Source organism: Trachymyrmex septentrionalis, unplaced genomic scaffold, assembly GCF_001594115.1.
Source record: "Trachymyrmex septentrionalis isolate Tsep2-gDNA-1 unplaced genomic scaffold, Tsep1.0 scaffold40, whole genome shotgun sequence".
Taxonomy (NCBI): Eukaryota; Metazoa; Arthropoda; class Insecta; order Hymenoptera; family Formicidae; genus Trachymyrmex; species Trachymyrmex septentrionalis.
Window position 1 is genome coordinate 3,701,720 of NW_017305569.1, and position 20,847 is coordinate 3,722,566.

At 27.7% G+C, this 20,847-nt stretch overlaps 2 protein-coding genes across 3 annotated transcripts in view; one reads left to right on the forward strand and one right to left on the reverse strand.

Annotated features, from left to right (window-relative positions):
* LOC108751134 (dedicator of cytokinesis protein 1) overlaps window positions 1-3,379 on the forward strand; it is a 14,182-nt gene extending 10,803 nt beyond the window's left edge. Inside the window, exons 21-23 of the mRNA XM_018491172.1 lie at window positions 357-464; window positions 1,981-2,248; window positions 2,325-3,379. Coding sequence (XP_018346674.1) covers window positions 357-464; window positions 1,981-2,248; window positions 2,325-2,777 — 829 coding nt within the window. The 3' untranslated portion in view covers window positions 2,778-3,379. The remainder of the gene's footprint in view (window positions 1-356; window positions 465-1,980; window positions 2,249-2,324) is intronic.
* A 4,423-nt stretch (window positions 3,380-7,802) lies between these two features.
* LOC108751026 (glycerol-3-phosphate acyltransferase 3) overlaps window positions 7,803-20,847 on the reverse strand; it is an 18,545-nt gene continuing 5,500 nt past the window's right edge. Inside the window, exons 2-9 of one of the 2 annotated variants that reach the window (XM_018490956.1) lie at window positions 11,913-12,194; window positions 11,699-11,833; window positions 10,604-10,738; window positions 9,302-9,535; window positions 8,645-8,760; window positions 8,391-8,532; window positions 8,100-8,308; window positions 7,803-8,017 (exon numbers count right to left, since the gene is read on the reverse strand). In XM_018490956.1, the coding sequence (XP_018346458.1) occupies window positions 7,930-8,017; window positions 8,100-8,308; window positions 8,391-8,532; window positions 8,645-8,760; window positions 9,302-9,535; window positions 10,604-10,738; window positions 11,699-11,833; window positions 11,913-12,194 (1,341 nt within the window). In that variant the 3' untranslated portion in view covers window positions 7,803-7,929. Of the gene's footprint in view, window positions 8,018-8,099; window positions 8,309-8,390; window positions 8,533-8,644; window positions 8,761-9,301; window positions 9,536-10,056; window positions 10,294-10,603; window positions 10,739-11,698; window positions 11,834-11,912; window positions 12,195-20,847 lie in introns of both variants that reach the window. The other variant, XM_018490955.1, reaches the window with a different exon arrangement.

Below are 20,847 nucleotides of genomic sequence, written 5' to 3' on the forward strand. Positions count from 1 at the left end.
GTGTGTGTGTGTAACTAACATAGATATAACTATTGCATAGCATGTTATTGCTATATCACAATCATCATTAAAATAAGGCATAATATTTTAAAAAGTTATTAATTGTCTTAAGAAGTAACATTAAGGCTAATTATTTTTAACATTATCTTTACTTGTGCATTAAATGTCAAAATAATGCGCCTATTTTGCGAGACATAATTCCTAGCATATAAATAAAAACAAAATATACACAAAAATTAGTGTGTATATTATTTAAAATGTACAAAATCAAATATTGTTAATCTGGGAAATCTGTATAAATAGTAAAATAATATATAGCTATTCTATAATTACCCCAGCTGCGTAACTCACTACAGGGTATCTTCACTTACAAGATCCCAAGTTGCAACGTTCAAGTCGCTTACATCGTTCAATTTTAACAACAACACATCTTCGAGTAATACTCAAAACGTCAATTTATCAAGGTAAAGTCATCATATCAGTGTACCAGTTAACTTACCTTCAGCACTAACTAAAATTTAAAGCACTTTTTTTTGTAGATGAAGTAGTGTAATCTCGATTATTCAAAGAAACAAAATATTTATGTATTTATACTTGGATTTTATATGAAATATACATATAAATATTCAATTTTAATTAATAATCATTCAATGTACGAATTTATTTCATATTTATTAAAAATCACATTTTACGTTTATAGAAGATAAATAATATAAAAATACCATTTAGAACACATGATAGAAAAGAATGCAATATGATTTCAGGAATATTGCTGTTGGACCTGATAAACTTTCGCATAATACCTTATTATCCTTTCGTCGTACTTAATACTCCTATATAAATGTTCTCGATCTTTTTACATTTTACATTTTTTAATGAAAGCATCATACATAATGCTTAATATTATTTAATACTGCACAATGTTTATTTTTGCTTGTTTTTTTTTTGTTAATTTTTATACAATATACAAATTAATATATATCCTATCATACATATTGCACTAATCTAATTTATTTTATTTTACATACATATATATTCCGAGGATAGGAAACATTCATAAAACAATAAAGTTACAATTAGCATTGAATAAATAATAATGAAGTTTATATATATTAAAAGAGGAAAAAACAATTTAAAAAATAATTAATTAAAAATGCAAATGTAGAAGCATATAAAGTCTATTCTACAATTTCGTAAACGTAATTGTAAGTGTACAGTTGTAAAAATTCTCCAATCATAGCCAAATATGAAAAGAATATATTCGACTATAATTGATCAATTCTTACAATTATAACTATTTACGTAATTGTAGAATAGATTTAAGACGATAAATCAATAAAAACTATTTTGAATAGTTATGTTTCTATACATTATATGTATATTATATATATCATTCTATGTATTTAATTCTAAGTGTATACAAAAAGTGTATTTTATTTCTTTGTGATTATTATTGTGATTATTTTTATATCTGTTTATTTATTTATTCTGCTTTTTATCTGCATGATTTTGTTTTGCATAATGTCATAAATATCCCTGTAATATATATCTTCTTCACACACAACTGGCAATCTCTACTAAACTTCCTAAGTCTACAATAACTACGATAGGTAATTAAAAATATACACTTGTGTTACGAGATTATTGCAAAGCTCGAATGGCATCGCAATTATTATTATTCGATATTTCTCTTACCACAGATTCCTCAGCAAATATTAGCATACACATAACGTTTAGAAAATTTTATTTTAACAATTGTATAAATTTTAATTTATTTTTTTTGTGAAAATTTTATTTTAACAATAATATATTTTAATTTGTTTTATTATGAGATTCAATCGCGCTTATCTACTCAATCATGAGTTGCGCATTGTTCAATTAATAGTTGATCTTTAAGTTTTTTTATCTGTCCAGAGTTGCAAGTTTTCTTTTTTAAATGATAGAGATATCTTTAATCGCGCGAATATTTTTAATCTGTAGAAACAACTCTATACGTTCACATATCTTGTCAACGGCCTCTTTGCAAAAAGCATTGGGAAATCCAAGTCCAGGAACGTATAAGAAAAAAGATTCGAAGCGTAGAAGCTCGCGAAAGAGTGACTCTGCTACAGTGACAAAAACCGATCAACCGACCAGCCAGTGGTATACCACCACCGAAATATCTAGTTCAATTCAACAAGCAACATCGTCTGTTACATCGTTAATATCTAATTTACAATCAACACATATATTCGAGCTTCGACAAGAGGTAAAGACTTTAAACATTGTCTTATTACAACTTTGAAGTAAATATAATTAATAACTATAAACTTCTTTGCATACAGCTCACACCTAAACGTCCCCTGAGATCGGAAGCGGAGAAAGAAAGAAGAATGAGTAATCGTTGGTCTGGTCAATCTCACTATCTAAGAAACATCAACAATGGACTAGAATCAAGCGGTTTAGGGAAAGGAAATAGAGATAGCGTCGGCACAACTGATAGTACAGCATCTGAGGATGATCCACCACCGCCTTTACCAATTAAAATGCGTGAAGCCGATTATTGTAACCTTCCAGAGGAACTGTCCACTAATCGGACTGCTTTGAATAATCTGAACAAGTCTTCGGGACAATGGAAAAACAAGTTGCCGACGCCTACCGACGATGATGTAGACAGTCACTCTAAACCGCCGACACCTCCACCGAAACCAAAAAGATCGGTTCACAATTTGAACAAGAATACATTTGCCTCTAACGATGTTGAAAACTCACTTGTTGAGGATTCGTCGACCGCATAATATAATATAATATAATATAATATATAGACGTCACGATGTTCACCTTGCCAAGTGTTGTGAACAAAACAAGCAATCATCTACGTTTATAAAAGCATTCTCCATCTAATTTTTGTATTGTCAATATTTAGAAGAGTTACCATTCATTAGAGTTAGCGTTATAATATATTTCTTTGTGCCTTTCTTTCGCGGTTTAGGATAAGCTAATAAGTATACGCTACTATGACACAAAATCCTTTACAAATGTACTCTGTACAACAGAAAGTATTGCTTTATATATAATGAACGAGCAATGTTATTGACAAAGGAATCCAAAGTTAATATGGATTTAAAAGACATAATATTTTATAATTTATAATGCGCACATATGACAAGGACTATAACAACATCATTATCTGACACTATAGCAATGCATTTAAAACGACGTGAAAAAAGTAGGGAATTTGCTATATAGGGATGAAAATTGCGAAATTCACTTTTAACAATCGTTCATTCTAAATAAGCGCATTATTGAACGTTTTAATATTGCTTTATTACAATTTACATGCTTGCTGTAATCTCCATTACAATGCATAGCATACTATAGTAACGTCTATTTTTTTCGATTAAAGACTTCATTTCAATATGACTTTGGATATATATATTCGTGGAAAATATATATTTTTTATAAATTTTGATATAAAAGGTATACATATATAGCTTTAATTATAATAAAAAACTTTGGAGACCTTTTACATTTTATACTAACCATTTTTGCACGGATTTGCTAATACAATATGCATTAAATATAATGAAAACAGTTAACGTTTTGCAATTTTCTGTTTGTTATAATATTATAATTTATTTTACAAATTCGATTTTTATAACATAATTATGAGAGTAGTTATAATTTAATCGCGACATATAGTTATTTAAATATTACCAAGAGCCATTGTGATCTAGTGGTAAAACAATTTATATGTGTTAATGTTTATATAAGTCATTCATACTTGTTAACAGCGAGACTATAGTCTTATATGTTAACTTATTTTTAAAAATACAAGAAGATATTGATTGTTTATAAATATATTCAACAAATATGCAGTAAATGATAATGCATATGCTTTTTGCATATCTATTTCAAATGAATAATGTAATGATTACATGGTCGTAATACAGTCATATGATATCAAGTGTGCTTCCTAATTGAGCACAAAATCAGAGTAAAAAGTTTAAGTAAATTACAAGAAGTTATAATTTTTAATTTTATAATTATAAAGACTTTATAATCAATCAGGGTACCGATTTGCGTTGCTTTTTAGTTACAGTATATTTTAAAAACTTACTATCAGAAACAGTCGTTTATACGGTTAATACAAGTTATTTATTACATTTTTCATTATTCTTATTTGAGTCTCATGCCAAAGAGATTAGTGCTTTATTTATTAAAAGCGTTAGAGAGCATTATATGTATTGCTAATAAAAAGTAGTATCGTGTAATATATTTGATATTTATCTAATGCACGAAGCTAAAGAATCAATAAGTTAAAAAATAAAGAGCTTAATAGTTTATTCATTATTATAATAATTAATGTAACAAAGATCTGTATTCAAAGTTATTGTTCTTATGTTAGTTCAACTTGTTTACTTATTTACGGAATTTGTTCCGAAAAAGAAAACAAATATATATAACTATGTATTTGAACAGAGCATTTATGAATACAGTTCTTAATTTTGACACCAATTTTGTTATGTAATCGAAAAAATTGACAATATATTGATTCTAAAAATTAAGAAATTTAATATAGTGCTTTGCTTTCTCCTTTAATTATATAACTAATTACTATTAAGGGACTAATGTATCATTTTTGTATCTAAACTGAAACAATCTTTCTTTTTTTCTAGAAATTAAAAGCCTATAACGGTTGAAGCTGGATCTTTTAATGCTTAGAATAATTCAATCTGAAATTACTATATATACTATATATGTACTTGCATATATTTGTAGTCTTTTTGAATTGCGCGTCGAATTGTTTTTCTGAACTATAAACGCAACTCTAAAAAAAACTTAACTCGTAAAAAAACTTAAACTACTCTAGTAATCGCTAATTAAATTTACAAGCAATTTTATATAATATTTCGTACTAAAAAAACTTCTCAGACAGTTTTGTGATTGCTTGAGTCAGTATTGTTTGAGCGCGTGTCAAAGATGGACACCAACAAAGAGAAAATACATCATATTTTACAGTTTTTCTTCGATAAAGGCGAAAACGCAAGCCAGGCGGCTAAAAATGTGAATAGTGTTTATGGTCCTGATGCTGTAACAGTCAATATCGCGCAATTTTGGTTTCGTCGATTCCGTTCCGGTAATTTTGATGTCAAAGATGCACCACGCTCTGGAAGGCCAATTGTCGAAAATGTCGATAAAATAATGGAAATCGTCGAGTCCGACCGTCATGTAAGCACTGTTTCGATTGCCCAGGAGCTAAACATTGCACAAAAAACCGTTTGGAACCATTTAAATAAGGCTGGATACAAAAAGAAGCTCGATGTATGGGTGCCACACGAGTTAACGCAAAAAAACCTCATGGACCGAATTTCCATCTGCGAATCGCTGCTGAATCGCAACAAAATCGACCCATTTCTGAAGCGAATGGTTACTGGTGATGAAAAGTGGGTCACTTACGACAACGTCAAGCGAAAACGGTCGTGGTCGAATCGCGATGAGCCGGCGCAAACGGTGGCCAAGCCAGGATTGACGATCAGGAAGGTTTTGCTGTGTGTTTGGTGGGATTGGCAGGGAATCATCTACTATGAGCTGCTCCCCTACGGCCAAACTCTTAATTCGGACCTGTACTGTCAACAATTGGACCGTCTGAAAGAAGCAATCGCCCAGAAGCGGCCAGCTTTGGCCAATAGGAGAGGAATTGTGTTCTCCACACCCAGATCAACACCACACACATCGATAGTGACTCGCCAGAAGCTCCGGGAGCTTGGTTGGGAGGTTCTTATGCATCCACCTTATAGTCCGGATCTGGCACCAAGTGATTACCACCTGTTCCTGTCTATGGCGAATGATTTTGCTGGTGAAAAATTCGCCTCAAGAGAAGCTTGTGAAAATCGACTGTCCCAGTTTTTTGCCAATAGAGACGAGGATTTCTATGAGAGAGGCATAATGAAATTACCTTCGAAATGGCAACAAGTTATCGAACAAAACGGTGCATATTTGACCTAAATCGGATCATTCTAACTATACTAAATAAAGCCTTCAATTTAATGCAAAAATAATAGATTTCTTTTTACTACACCTTATATATACTGCACAACACTTTCATACAAATCAATTTTTATTTAATATGCTTTAATTTATTTAACTACATGTACATATATCGATAAACATTAATTATAAACAAGTGCCATTCAAATTATTAAATTCATACATACTATATAATACATTTCTCCTATATAAACAAAGTGATAAATATATATATACATGCTATGTAACAAATCAATTTTATTTATAAAAGAAATAATTTGATATAATCCCAAGAATCCCTACTTTTTAATAAGCAATAGTTACATACGTGCGCGCGCGCGCGCCACACACACACACACACACACACACACACATCTCTTATATATTATTGACTAATTATTTGCTATAAAAATATTTTTTATACCGTTTGTTATGAAAGAAATTTTACACTAACATTTAGAAATTTAATTTTACGAAATAGATTCATGCATGTTTTATAATAAGTATATTATGATGTTAAGATAATGATAAAAATGAATTCGAAAAATAAATCGACTTACAATTTGTTTTCCCCACGCAATAATTGTATCATCTAATAAATATCTAATTAATTCTGTTTAATTAACATTATTTTCAGTTTTTCTTAAAATAGGTTTAAAATAAGTTTATTAAGTTTATATATCGCCAAAAAAGTTAATCAAATTCTTCTCTTTTATAAAATATTTATCAAATGTAAATACTTAATTTTATAATTATAATAGGAATTAGGCCAAATTATAAAATAACAAATAGTATGAATTTATAATAGATGTGATCTTCATTTAAGTTAATAATAATGAATAACATTTATCAATGACTTACTACTATTTATTATATATAATAATGCCATCAATAATAAAATAGCACTTATTTTAAATCTGCTATTTAACTTTGGTTGGAAGTATGAGAAAATACGTCTCTTCATACTTGTATATCTTTCTCTTTCATTCTTAATGTAGTCTTTTTAGTTAGGTTCACAGATACATAAATATGCACACGCGTATATTTTTATTTATATATTAAATTCATAACTATATATTATACTGACATCGCAATGTGGAACGCTAAAAATCTTCACATTCTATGTATGTAAAATATAAAAGTAGAAAATATATATATCGAGATGCTATTCAGTTTTAATAGAAAAATAACATAATGCAGTCGTGTGCACAGTATTCTTAAGGACAGGTAATCTGGAGCTAAGTTGTGTCATTTCGCTAAGCCTTCTTCAGAAAAAAATGAATAAATATTTTGTTTCTCTTTTAACTGCAGCAAAAACTAAAATAATTTTCTCTAGCTAAGAGAAAATTAATGTATCTAAAGTGTTCGACTGTTCAATAATTTCATAATATGAATAATCGAAAAATTTCTTGATGCTACATATACTCACATGCAAAAAAATATCACACGCTATAACTACACATTTCATATATAAATAATAAGTTCGTAATGCCTTTGCAATCAACGAATCATCTTACTACTAAAAATTATAGCAAATATTACATTTGCACTTCAAATGAAAATTCGAATCTCTCAAAGCATAAGCCACATAGCACACAAATTCGTTTAAAAATTACATTAAAAAGTTATATTTATGTAATTGTAAATGTACAATATTACATCACCTCGCGTAATGTTAGAATGCCAATTATTTGTACCTACAAATTTAACAAAAAAGTGCAAACTGTCATATTTGCAAACATATCTAAAATTTAATAATGTAGACTAAAGGGTCATAACATAAATTTTCCTCATTATGGTTATGATGTATATGGAAACATATGTAACAGAGAAACCAATTGAATTAAATAATTTTGTTCAAATAAACAAATATCACGTAATATGCGCATACGAAGCAATGACTAGAAATGATATTACTATTTATTCGACTTTTAATCGTTTACTGAATTCTTCTTGTTGTTTTTCCCTCCATTCTTTCTTTGGCTTCATCCTCTTTAGTTGACCGTCCCTGTAATTCATAAAATAAATATATATCAATTTTATTTCTAATTCCCATTTTTTACAAAGCTTTAAACCAGTGTCAAACATACCATTGCAGATCAACAAGACCACCTTGCCGCGCTATCACGGATTTCACTCGATTCGCAAAATCAATTGCACTTTCTCCTTCCTTCCTAAGCATTGGAGGGAGATACCATACATCGCAGACTATAGCCCAGCTAGACATCATCATATATAAATATTGTACCATCGAATATCGACTGCTGTTCCAAAATGCATCTCCAAATCTTGGATCGTACTATATATTTAAAAAAACATAAGAAAAACATTTTAAAAAATATTACACAAAGATGTACATAAGAGATATAATAAAAAATTACTTTTATAGCCACAGGATAAACAATGCTGTCCACTTCAAAACTGCCTTTTTTGAATTGCATAACTGATGTATTGTTGATACACGTACCCTCTGGGAATATGAGTATCGGTGGGTTCGTAGGATCTGATACGTGTTTCTTTAGCCTGTAAAAAAATGTAATGTATTAATAATTCATATAGAATATAAAACTGATAATCTACATAGAATATGAAATAGGTAAGACAGAAAAATGTAATTATGTTTAAGTAATTATACCTTATCGCAACTGCTTCTCTATCTTTGACCTCAGAGCGTTCAAACCATATATGTGGAGAAGCACGGGCAAGAGCTCTTTGTAACATTCCTAAGAAACCACCATGCCTCTGACCTATCTATAATAAGAAATGTAAATAAGGTGTCTGATGTATATTTAAAAATTATATAAATGTTCTCTAAAAGTCGTACACTTTCGAATTACAGATAATGAAGTTTTTAAGAATACAATTATTTCATTAATTATAATCATTAAAAATATAAAATATTTCTTAAATAATCAAGCTAAACCATCATAAAATCATGCTTTTAATATAAATTTCTTTAATATAGATTTCTTTTGTTTTCATACACCTAATATCGTAAATCATAAAATTGTAATAAGTATAGATTTTTCTCATGCAATTTTTGCAAAAAAAATCAACGTCAGATGCTTCAAATCTGTAACAGCTGAAAAAAGAGAACGATTTTTGGAACATTTTAATAAAGCAACGATGAAAAGCAACAAAATTATTGGCAGTAATGAAATATATGCAATTATAGAATACATCGTTCTAAAGATATTCAGAAAAGTATTATGGCAAAGCAAAAGAATCGTTTGTGTGAGAAAGCAACTGTAAAAAGATATCCATATCCATAAACAATACACTAAAAACATACCAATGAATAACAGTTATCACACATAAGTACGAGTACGTCAATAGGAGATGTGTGATTAGCTACACATATGCCTCGGACAGGGCGATTCTCTGGATTGTTGTAGGTAATGACTGAAGACAGAGCACTGGATAAGACAGCAAAGCACATTATGGAAACTTTGTAGTTGAGCCACCGCTTGAAGCTACCCTCGGGAACGTAACCCACTACTGCAGTACACACTGTCAGCCACATCACCTGTAAACCACAAGCTTTGCACCTGAGAAACGTGGGATTCCCTCTCTATCGTTGCTGAGTAGATACTACCTGTAAAGCAAAGTTACAGGACACGTTACCTGTAACATTTACCAGTAAAGCGCAACAACTTCTGTAACACTAGTAACAAACTTCTGATTCTCGATCATATATAAGAAAGCTAACCGATTGAAATCGTGTTATTTTGTTATGTAATAAAAATTATGAAGCCATGAAAAAATTATTATACCTTTATATCCAGTGTTATATCATGAATAAAAAAACCGTATACTGTCTGTTTCATACAGTTTTTTAATAATACGAATTATATGAATATTACGTACATATATATGTCATAATTATGAATATGATAATTTGTTCTCGTATCATTCCCAAATGTGATAAAATTTAAACAGTACAAAGCTATTAACAAATAGAAGATATGTTCACTGTGACGAAATGATGGTAATGCAATACTTGAAATCTTTTAGCTTATAAATATATTACTCCGTCCACGATATTACCAAAGAGAAAGTCGTTTGCGTGGATAAAATGCAGACGTCAAGAGTGGACGTATGATTCGACACGCACACTCCTCCATTCTTTGGTTTGTATTCCGGATTGTGGATCGTGATCATACTCGAGATAGAACGGGACATTATCCTGAATGCAATAAGGGAGCCCTGGTTGTTCGCCCAACGTTTTATGCGGCCATTCGGCAGAAAGCCGATTAAAAATGTTACGACTACTAGATATAGTACCTAAGAAGCTTTGATATTAGTACGAATACAATTTTAAATTTATGACAAACATCTTAAACTTAATTTTAATGTACCGCAAATCTAAAATGTACGTTTAAAAATGGAAAAATAATAAAAAATGCATCTGCATTTTTGCAGAAGATTAATATCTGCTATAAATTTTATTACCTGAAGGAAATTGATTTTATATCGTTAAATAAATAGGATTCTAACAAAAAAACATTATCATTTATTACAATTTTGACCGTTTATTGTATATGTTCAGCATTATTATAATAAGTATAATATATAAAATAAATATCAAACTTACCCCTACAAAGCAGATAAATATCCTTAAAGGTAGCAAGAAACAATAACGCATGACGAATCCGAACATCCATATAAAAGTTAATTTCCAGGAGATAAATTCGTAGTGTCTATTTGTTCGAGTTAACAAGTTCCAATTCTACAAAACACATTCATAAATTATTCAATATGTTAATTATTATTATGCAAATTATACATAGAGGAAAGCTCCCTATTATGAGATAAGCGCCTAATATGAGATAGTGGCGTTTCTGCTAAACTAATAGACACTATCTATTGGTTCCACATGAATTTATTGCTCTTGGATTGAAAACTATTTAGTAGAAAATTCTTTATTAGATCATGCCTGTAGTCATTGTAAAAAAAGATTTTAGAATTTGGATGTCTTCAAGTTTCATTGAGATAAGCCTTTAAACATTGTTTATTATTTAATAAAATAAAAATATTTGGCAATAAATTCTTCATGTAGTGGTAGAGTAAGGTCGTACTAATAAAAAAATATGCTTAATTACAGAAGTTAAATTTGATGATCGTAAAACCGTAAGGCGTGGAAATCGTAATACGAGATACGCAGGATATTTTTAATATGAAATAACTCATGCTCCCATATCATAGTGAAAATCGTTACTAAACTATGTTATTGTACAATAATAAAAAGGACAACGTCGGAATGAACGTCGAGCTTATTTCTGCGATGCTTGATTTCAACTACCAGAAGATGAGTTCTGAGTATAATGTATCGCATACTCATTTTCGCGCACTCTGGCTGTGTTTGTTTGTATTTAAGAAACATTAAATAAAAGTTTTTTAGTTACAATACTGATATATTTTGGGTTTTATTATCAATTTCTCAGGGCATTTCATATTAGCATAATTTTTTGACTTTGCGATTTGCTCACTTTTTACATTTCTTTAATTATAAAAAAAAAATGGAATTTGAATTAAATTTTATATAACATTATCTTAAAGCTTATTAAATTCCCTTCAAAATGACCTATTATTTTTTTAAATTCTGCTCATAGACTTCTAGCATTTACCTAAAATGGTATCTCATAATAGGACCTTTCTTCTACAATTATTATAGTCGATGAAATATTACCTTAAGTTCTTCAGCTTCAAAGCGTGAAGTCACTTCGTCTTCTATAATTGCTTCAACGCCAGCTCTGATATAATCCAAACAACTTGTCGCAAATCCGATTTGCGTTTCAAAAGAGTTTTTCTGATTAAGGCTATCCTAAAATCAGAATTGAGAAAAATAGAGCTAATTTTTATTTAGTGAAACTCAATAAAAATATAATTTTTCTTTAATTTACCTCTTTGTCATCAATTATTGATGGTTTATGGTCGTTTTTGAGGCTCGATTCGTTAATATGATTTTTGTGATTATGCATTTCTGGTTCTGGGACCAAGATTAAATCTTTCGACCTGGCTATCACCGAATTACTCACATTCCCGTTTTGCATTTTAGGCGATGTTATCGTTGAATCTTTTTCCGTGATCGTTGGTGATTCACATTCTTCTTCTATGTTAAGATCCTCATTTGGATCCAGGGTACCATTTCTCTTCTTTACATTTTCTATGTTTTGTCGACCATACTGTAACAATAAATATGATCAGTTGTCAAACGCGTGTAACACATCAATTATTTGCATCTTTGTTGTATGTAGAGATTGATTTTAGTCCTTAAAACTCTCTTAAATTCTTTAAGCTGTTGAAAGACATATTGAAAGACATTATTACTAAAGTTTTATTGAAAAATTTAATTTAATTGCAGATAAAAAAAGATAATTTATCAAACAAAAAATTATATTTGATAAAACAATTTAGATATACTATTCTATGAATCGTTAATAAAAAAAAATATTTTGTGAGACTTCGGAGAATGCACAACAATAATTATATCTAAAGAAATAAAATTAAACCTATTATTGTTTCAAAATAAAATGTTAAAATATTCATTTTTAAAACAGAATTCTAAAATATTAGCATTAATTATATAATAAATATAATACCACTTGAAACATCTTATGTCATCTATTTTTATTCTAAGATAATAGAATTTAGATAATAGAATTTTCATTCAAGTTAAAATGTTTTTGCGTGTTGTGTAAACATAGGAAAAAATTAGTTATAAGGAAAATTAGATTAAGTAATTTGTATACTTTTGGAATTATGATTTGCAACGCTAAATTTATTTGATTGCCATTACCACAAAATCTGTTTCAATTTAAGAAGAGAGGAATGAAGTAAGGAGAAATCATCCTACACACAACAAGTTGCGTAATACAAAAATACTTTATTATTGTAAGAGATAGCGAAAACAGATGCACGCAATATAATCCATATATGTGCATAATAAAAATCGGCACATATCATCAAAGCTCAAAGATGAGATGCATTCCTTGCTCTATGAGAACATAATCTCCGGAAAGTTAACTTAAATAATTATTCTCTCATTAGAGGAGACTTTGATCTTCGTTCACTGATTGATAATGGCAAGATGACATTTAGAAACTTCAATAATGATTCAGGAACAAACTCCTAAAAAGTAATCGACCGCGTGAACATCGCGTGTCCAAAATGATTATCAATCATTCTGACATAAACATTTTGATATAATAAAAATTTAATCAATTAACGGTTAATAATTTCCTAAGACTAAATAAAATTATTTTCCACAACAATTCATGATAAAAAGATTAAAAAATTACATTTTAGTCCAGAAATATAAGTTTATTTATGCTTGCAGTTAAAATTAATTCAAACAAAGAAAAATTTATTTGAAAAAGTTGAGTCCATTTTTCATTATACATTGACTAATTTTGTTAAACTGGCGTGCTATATATTATCGTGTGCATAATTATCTGATATGTGTATTCAAGTGTGCATTAATTAATTCCACCGACGCAGACATGTCATGTCACTCCTTCTGTTTATTGAACTTTACTCAGTGTGTTTGCATTAGGTAAATTAATAAGAGTGCCATTTGTCTCTGAATTGCACTGAGAATTATCGAGAATCGTGCTAGAGTTGAATTGCGCAAATCAGATTTATAGAAATTATTAATGACTGTTAAAACATCACAAGAAAAAAATTTTTGAATATGATTCACCTAATTTCTATCAATTTATAAATTTTGTCAATTATGAATTTTGTATATTAATTTTATTAAAATATAAAATTTCATGTCGTTAAATCCGAGATATACTAGTAAAATATAGATACTACTTCCGATTTAAAATATGATGATCGATTTTAACTGTATTTTTAGGATTTGACCCTGTCGACAAATACAGTTTTGCACATAAATGTTAACAGACTTGCAGGGTTGGCAAAGACTAATGTTTTTTTTTTTTTAGAATAAAATATATTTCTTTTTAAACATGTTTTTAAAATGCTTTAAACATGTTTTAAAATGTTATCAAAATATTTAAGATATGTTAAAAATATCGATTAAACGCCTTTTAAATTGTTTAAAACATGTTTTTTTTTTATCAACCTTGTAGGCATGTCAGTTGTAGATATCAAATACTTTTTTGTGTAAATTACTATGACTCTGCATTATTGATAGGATGCAAAATTTGACAGTCATGCACAAGTTTCCTTTTTAAAGTAGACACAACAATTCTCCTTCCTCCTTCTTCTCTTTCTCTCACTCTGAATGTGATAGTAAAAAATGGCAATAAAATAATAATAGATAAAAAACCATTGACTAATAAAGTCATTTTATTACTATTATATAAGAAAGATTAATAAATTAATTAATTTACAAAGACTTACAGGAAAGCTTAAAAGGATTCTTTAAAGAGAAATGAAGAAATAATTCAAAAATTTTCTCTTCTTGAAATCTGTTGATATTTCTATATCTGCATATATTTTCATATTTACAAAATAAAAAATATTTAAAGGACACACGTGCGAGAGAAAGAGAGAGAGAGAGAGAGAGAGAGAGAGAGAAAGTAAATTAATTTAATAATTTTTAATAAATCACTTATGTATTAAAATTAAGTATTTGAGACATTATGTCTCTGTCAATTTGACTTATAAATGTTCTTCCTTCCATTTTTTAACATTAATTCATTGATATTTTACAGTTTTTCTTATAATAAATTCATGAATATAATCTATGTAATAATGACAAAATTAAATGTATACTGAATAGAACAAAAAAAATATAAAGCGAGAGGCACTATTTACCAAAATTATCTCAATTTTCATTGAACTATCCTGTCGATTTTACGCAATAAGATATTATTGAAGTGATGTGATGGTTCACCTTTGCTATCAAAAAGTCTGACAATAAATTTTAATTACGTTCAATAGATAGAACGTTGACAATTGCAAGCAACAGTCGATTAATAATATTTTATTTCGATATTAATTATGCGAACCGTTCTCATATCTATGAGAAATGATTGATAATGAATTGATTTCATTAAAATTAAAGTTAAAGGTTACAAGATAAGGAAAAAGCAAACCTGCTTAACATCACAAAACCCTTATTTCTTTTGTAAGCTGATCTTATTGGTAGTATATAGAATTTGTGTTCTTATTTTAAAGTCTTCTGATAAAATAATTATGTAATACAAATATTTTTTTAATGGTTGACACAAATTAAGATAGTTGTTCTCATATTAAGACTAACATCACATGTTGATGTCTACATATATGATCTCATCTCGCATTTCACATACAACAGATCGCTGCAGTACCTATACAAGATATGATAATGAATGCTAAACGTGTGTCGCTTCAATGATATACCTGTACAGTTTGAAAATAAACGGCGTAGTTAGAAAAAGCTGTATACACTGTATTAAAAAACAAAATTGCGTAACAGCTTAAATTAATTTACTTATTTACGTCAGTAAAAAGTTATTACTAGGCATTAGCATAATAATGTATATTTTATATAAATTTTATATAAATGATATCGTTATATCATTTATATTGTGACAATTCATGGAAAAATTATGCAAATTACAGATCGCGTTTTATGTCCGTTTCAAGGTCTGTTTTACAGATTACCATGCAGATTAAATTTAATCTCGAGTTAATTTATATTCTCTAAATTTTTTTAATCTCACTCCAAAAGAGTAAAAATACTGCTATTATTGAAAAAGAGTGAAAAATTTGCATTCTTGAACAAGAGTGGCAGATTTTCACTTTTTTGGAGTGAGATTCATTCCAAAAAGGAAATGACATTTCTTTCCTTTGGAGCGAATCTCATTCCAAAAGAGTGAAAATCTGCCGCTCTTGTTCAAGAGTGCAAATTTTTTTCACTCTTTTTCAATAGTAGCAATATTTTAACTCTTTCGAAGTGAGATTTCAAAAAATTTTATTAAATAGTGCAAATTTATTTTCACTCTTTTTCAATAGTGACTATATTTTAATTTTTTTAGAGTGAGATTTCAAGAAATTTTGGAGAGTACTTTTCATATTTTTCTAATTCTTAGAATTATTTAAAAAAAGAATAAGTTGGACTTAAATCTACATTAGCGGAACCGGACATAAATAGATACTTCTCACATGTTTCTCAATACACGAATCACAGCTTCAGTATCGCGTCTGATGATTGATAACATGTGATGCACTCAGTGGGAGAGCATCCGGATTTACGCGGCATTATATATCCGTAGGCTTTCTCTCGAGAGAAATTGCATGAAACCTCTCACCAAAAAGAAAATCTAGATAATTGCAGATGCGCATACTCGTAAAATAGAATTTATATATTAATTAGACTCTCGAGTATCTTTTATGCACGAATCGAAAATATCAACAGAAATTAATAAATATTAATTATAAATCAGGTAAAAAAATTTATGAATCAATTTAGTTTTTAAATTTCATCTATTAATTCTTACTTTTATTTCAATTTTTGTATTTACATGTAATTACTACAAAAATATGCAACAAAATATATAGCGATATTATCGAAAATATCATTTTTAGTATTAAATTTTTGTGAGCTATATGTAAAATACTGCATGTATTTTAAATGATTAAAATACATACATTAATATAGCAGTAATTAATCCTAATTAAATCATAATGCTATTGTGTATTCCGAAAGTGAAATGAGCAAAGTCTTTTAAATTATAAAATAGTTAATTATTTTCAGAAAAATTTATTGGCTATTTAACGTTGATTCGCTTAACAATAAATGTTTTGCCAATCAACTGTTGAGATAATCGTTCCACTCTGCTGTTTTACGAATCATTATCAAATATGTATATTGTCGCCTTATCTGATCATAAGCATGTCTATTAAGATTCAGTTATAAGGCAAACTTTTAATTATAGCAACTTTTAATTTTTTTGCTAAAGATGATTCAAAACGGACTCGGAACGTTTAATCAACTAATTTGAATAAAGATAACGTTTTAACATAAATTAATTTGCGCTCTAATTACCACGCCTTGGTTCTCATTAGTTTTCGATTTTAATCATCATTTAAGACTTTAACTTTTAACAACTTCAAGACTTTTTTAGAATTTTACGCATTTTGAAAAAATTTTAATACAAAGATTTACAGCATAAACAAAATTATTTTATAAATATGTCTTATATAAAGTTCTATAAAGCTAGTAGGACCAAATTAGCAGAACTTATCAGAATTTTTAGTACTCATTTTGTGATGATTGTATTTACTACATATTAATTTTGTACTGTATGCCATTTTGAAAAAAATCATGACTAATTTAATAAATTAAACTGACAAGACCAATTCAAAATAAAAGAAAAAACAAAAAATAATATCAAGAATTAATAGGATTGAATTTGTACTATTTTGTACTATTAAAAAAAATTCTATATTATGTGTCATTTCCAAGAAAACAGTAGCACTGCTAATTTAATATTTAAGCTGGCAGGACTATAAAAAAAAACAACACAAAGGTAAAAATTAAGACAACTGAATTTGTACTAATTTATATCATTGAAAGTAAGTTAATATTTTGCATGTTTTCTCCTTAAAATGACTTTATTAGTATATACATACCTACAATCTATAAGGCATTCAAACCGGGCACCTTTAAAACATCGTAATTTTATTTTTTTTTTAATTTACTAACATATTTTAGAAATCAAAATATGAGAGACACGTGTTTCGCGAAAAAAATGTAAGATTTTTTTTGTGAAGTTATAAAATGATGCTTTAAAGGTAACTTGGAATGCCTTGTAGATTGTAAGTATATACTAATAAAATCATTTTAAGGAGAAATTATTTAAAATATTAACTTATTTTCAATGGTACATATAAATTAATACAAATTCAGTTGTGTTAATTTTTGACCTTAATTGTGTTGCTTTTTTTATGGTTCTGTCAGCTTAAATATTAAACTAGCAGCGTTACTGTTTTCTCTGGAAATGACACATAATATAAAATTGTTTTTGGCAGTACAAAATAGTACAAATTCAATCCTATTGATTTCTGATATCATTTTTCTTTTTTTCTTTTATTTTGAATTGGTCCTGCCAGCTTAATATTAAGCTATCAACGCCACGATTTTTTTCGAAATGGCTCATCGTACAAAATTATCATTAATGATACAATTTAGTACAAAATGTACTAAAAATTCCGATAGATCCGATTTGATTTTGTTAATTTGGTCCTGCTAGCTTTATAGAACTGTTATGTAATACGGCATAAGCATATTTGCGACAATAGATTCAGCCAGCAATCTATATCCATTTGATATATTTGTGAGATATTAAAATATTTTGCAATGCAAAAACAATATCGACATTCTCATAAATATGATTCGGTAAAGTATATTAATCTTTACATTTAAATTATAAAAGGGTAAAAACAAGAAAGACATAAGCTTATTAAGAAATGAAACTTTATTAGAATTAAACATTATTTAATATCAAATATTAAAGCTCCAATAATTGTGCAGTTATAAATAAAATTACACAAAATGTAAATTTTTAAAATACAAACAAATTAAAATCAATTTCTAACTTAATTCATCATGTTCTTTAATTGTAATTTTTCGAGGGAACTTTATTGGTCTGAATTGTAATGATTGTAAACTATGTTGTCAATAAAATTCAATTTCTAATTCTTTAGTTCGTATCCAATATTCTAAAATTATATCATTTCAAAAGAATTTTTCCACTCTATTGTAAATATCATACTTAAATAGCAACACGATCATGATACAATATGTAAAACGTAATATTTTTGCAAATTAAATACGTATACATTATTTGCAAAAATCAATATCTACATGAAGTCGATTTGAAATGCATGTCACGTATCAATATTTTCCTCGAAATCAATAATGAAGATAATGCAGTAAAATCGGGCATTACTCTTTAGTACACACAAGATTATCGATAAACAAGCAAAGAACCTTTTACGCTAAAAAGATACGTAAATTAAATTTCCAGATACCATTCTTCAGACAATCACTCTTTTTCTCCTCGAAACAAGTAGTAGTAAATCAATCAACGTATAACATAAAAATGACATAAAGTTGACTCATGGACCACTCGTCATCTTCATCTTTCATTTTTTATCACAATTTATTCTGGTTTTAAGATCAAGATATCACTTTTTTACTTCAAAAGTGACAATATAATAAAAATAAGTTTCTCAAAAAAGAAAAAAACTTATTTTTTTAATTTAACAAAAAATTATTGATCAATCAAATAATATCAGTAAAAAGAATGCACGTTTTAAAGCTGGTGATTTCGACTTGGATGACAAGGAGTCAAAGTAGTAGAAAGTGATGGGAAGTACTTTAATTAATGTATTTTTTAATGTTTATGAAATAAATAACGTTCTTTCATTAAAAAAACGCTACGAATTAATTCCAACACCTAATAAATTAGTGAACAGGAATAAGAGAATTATGTTTGCAGGATATATGTGTCGCGTTTTCTTATAGCATTCAAAACATTAGACCTTGCGGAATATAGTTAGTGACTCAGTGAGTTCCTCGCTTATGAAAACACGATTGTGACATATATGAGTGTTTACACCTCATTGATTCGTTGATATATCATTCGTTGATATTAATATACTTTTTATTTATTAAAATTACACAGTTTTAAATTATCGATAACTTAAAAAATTATAACTTTTAATTAAAAAAGTTTATTCAATTCAGTGTCCAAATATGTAAAATTTTGCAAAAATTGATCACATTTATTAATCAAATTAACATGATATTAAATTATTATCTATCGAAACAATGTTTATTGGAATTAAATATTATATAATTATGAAAGACCTACAAATTCAATAATCAATAAAATACAACATCTAAAACAAATAAAATATTTAATTCTTATATATAACACATAATTAAATAATTACATGTTAAGAATCAAATATTTTATATTTCAGATTTTATATTTTATGTTTAGATTTTTAATAAAAGATATATTTTATATAAATTTATGACACAATAATGTCGTATAATTTCTTTTTTTTGCACAAATATTTGTATTTCGTATTTTATATCCATAATTTCCTGTATATAATTCACATATGCTTATATTTCAACTTTGGCCTTTTTGTAAACCAAGTAAAGATAGATATAATTAGAAATAAAAAACTTAAATCTCATTTTAAATTACAACGACTTACGTTTATCTAATTATTTATTAAACTACTAATCTATGCAGTGCATACGCATAACGATTTTAAAATAAAAACAATGAAAAAAGTCAATATCAGTGTATATGTATATTAGCCTTCCATCCGCCATGTGGAATTTTACACTATCCATTAGTAATCTGCATCTTTAAGTTTGCCAGTGCAGATTTTCAATTTTTATACCTATTGTCCGAGAATATAAAAAATTAAAAAATTCTTACATGTAAAAACATTAACGAGTATTTACTGTCATAGTAATTCGATTATATTTTATTTATTTTTACAGATTAAAATTTATCGGAATTAACAAAAATATATCGATTGTAACTTCAAAATCCTATTTGAAGTCACAACGGAGGATTAAAAATCATTATTTGAATTACAAAAATTAGTAATAAAAGAATGGTATATATCATCTAAAAATTCATTAAGAAATAAAAATCAATAAATATATAGTATTTCCCATTTAACTCTCAATGATCAATTTTGAGAGATTACAGAAAATCATTTTTAAAAAGGTTTTTAAATCTGTTTATATTATAATCTTTTAATATTAGAAATATATTTGTGTTAATAATATAACTTTTAATATTAGCAAAATATATAATAATATTTTATATATATTTATATATATTTTAT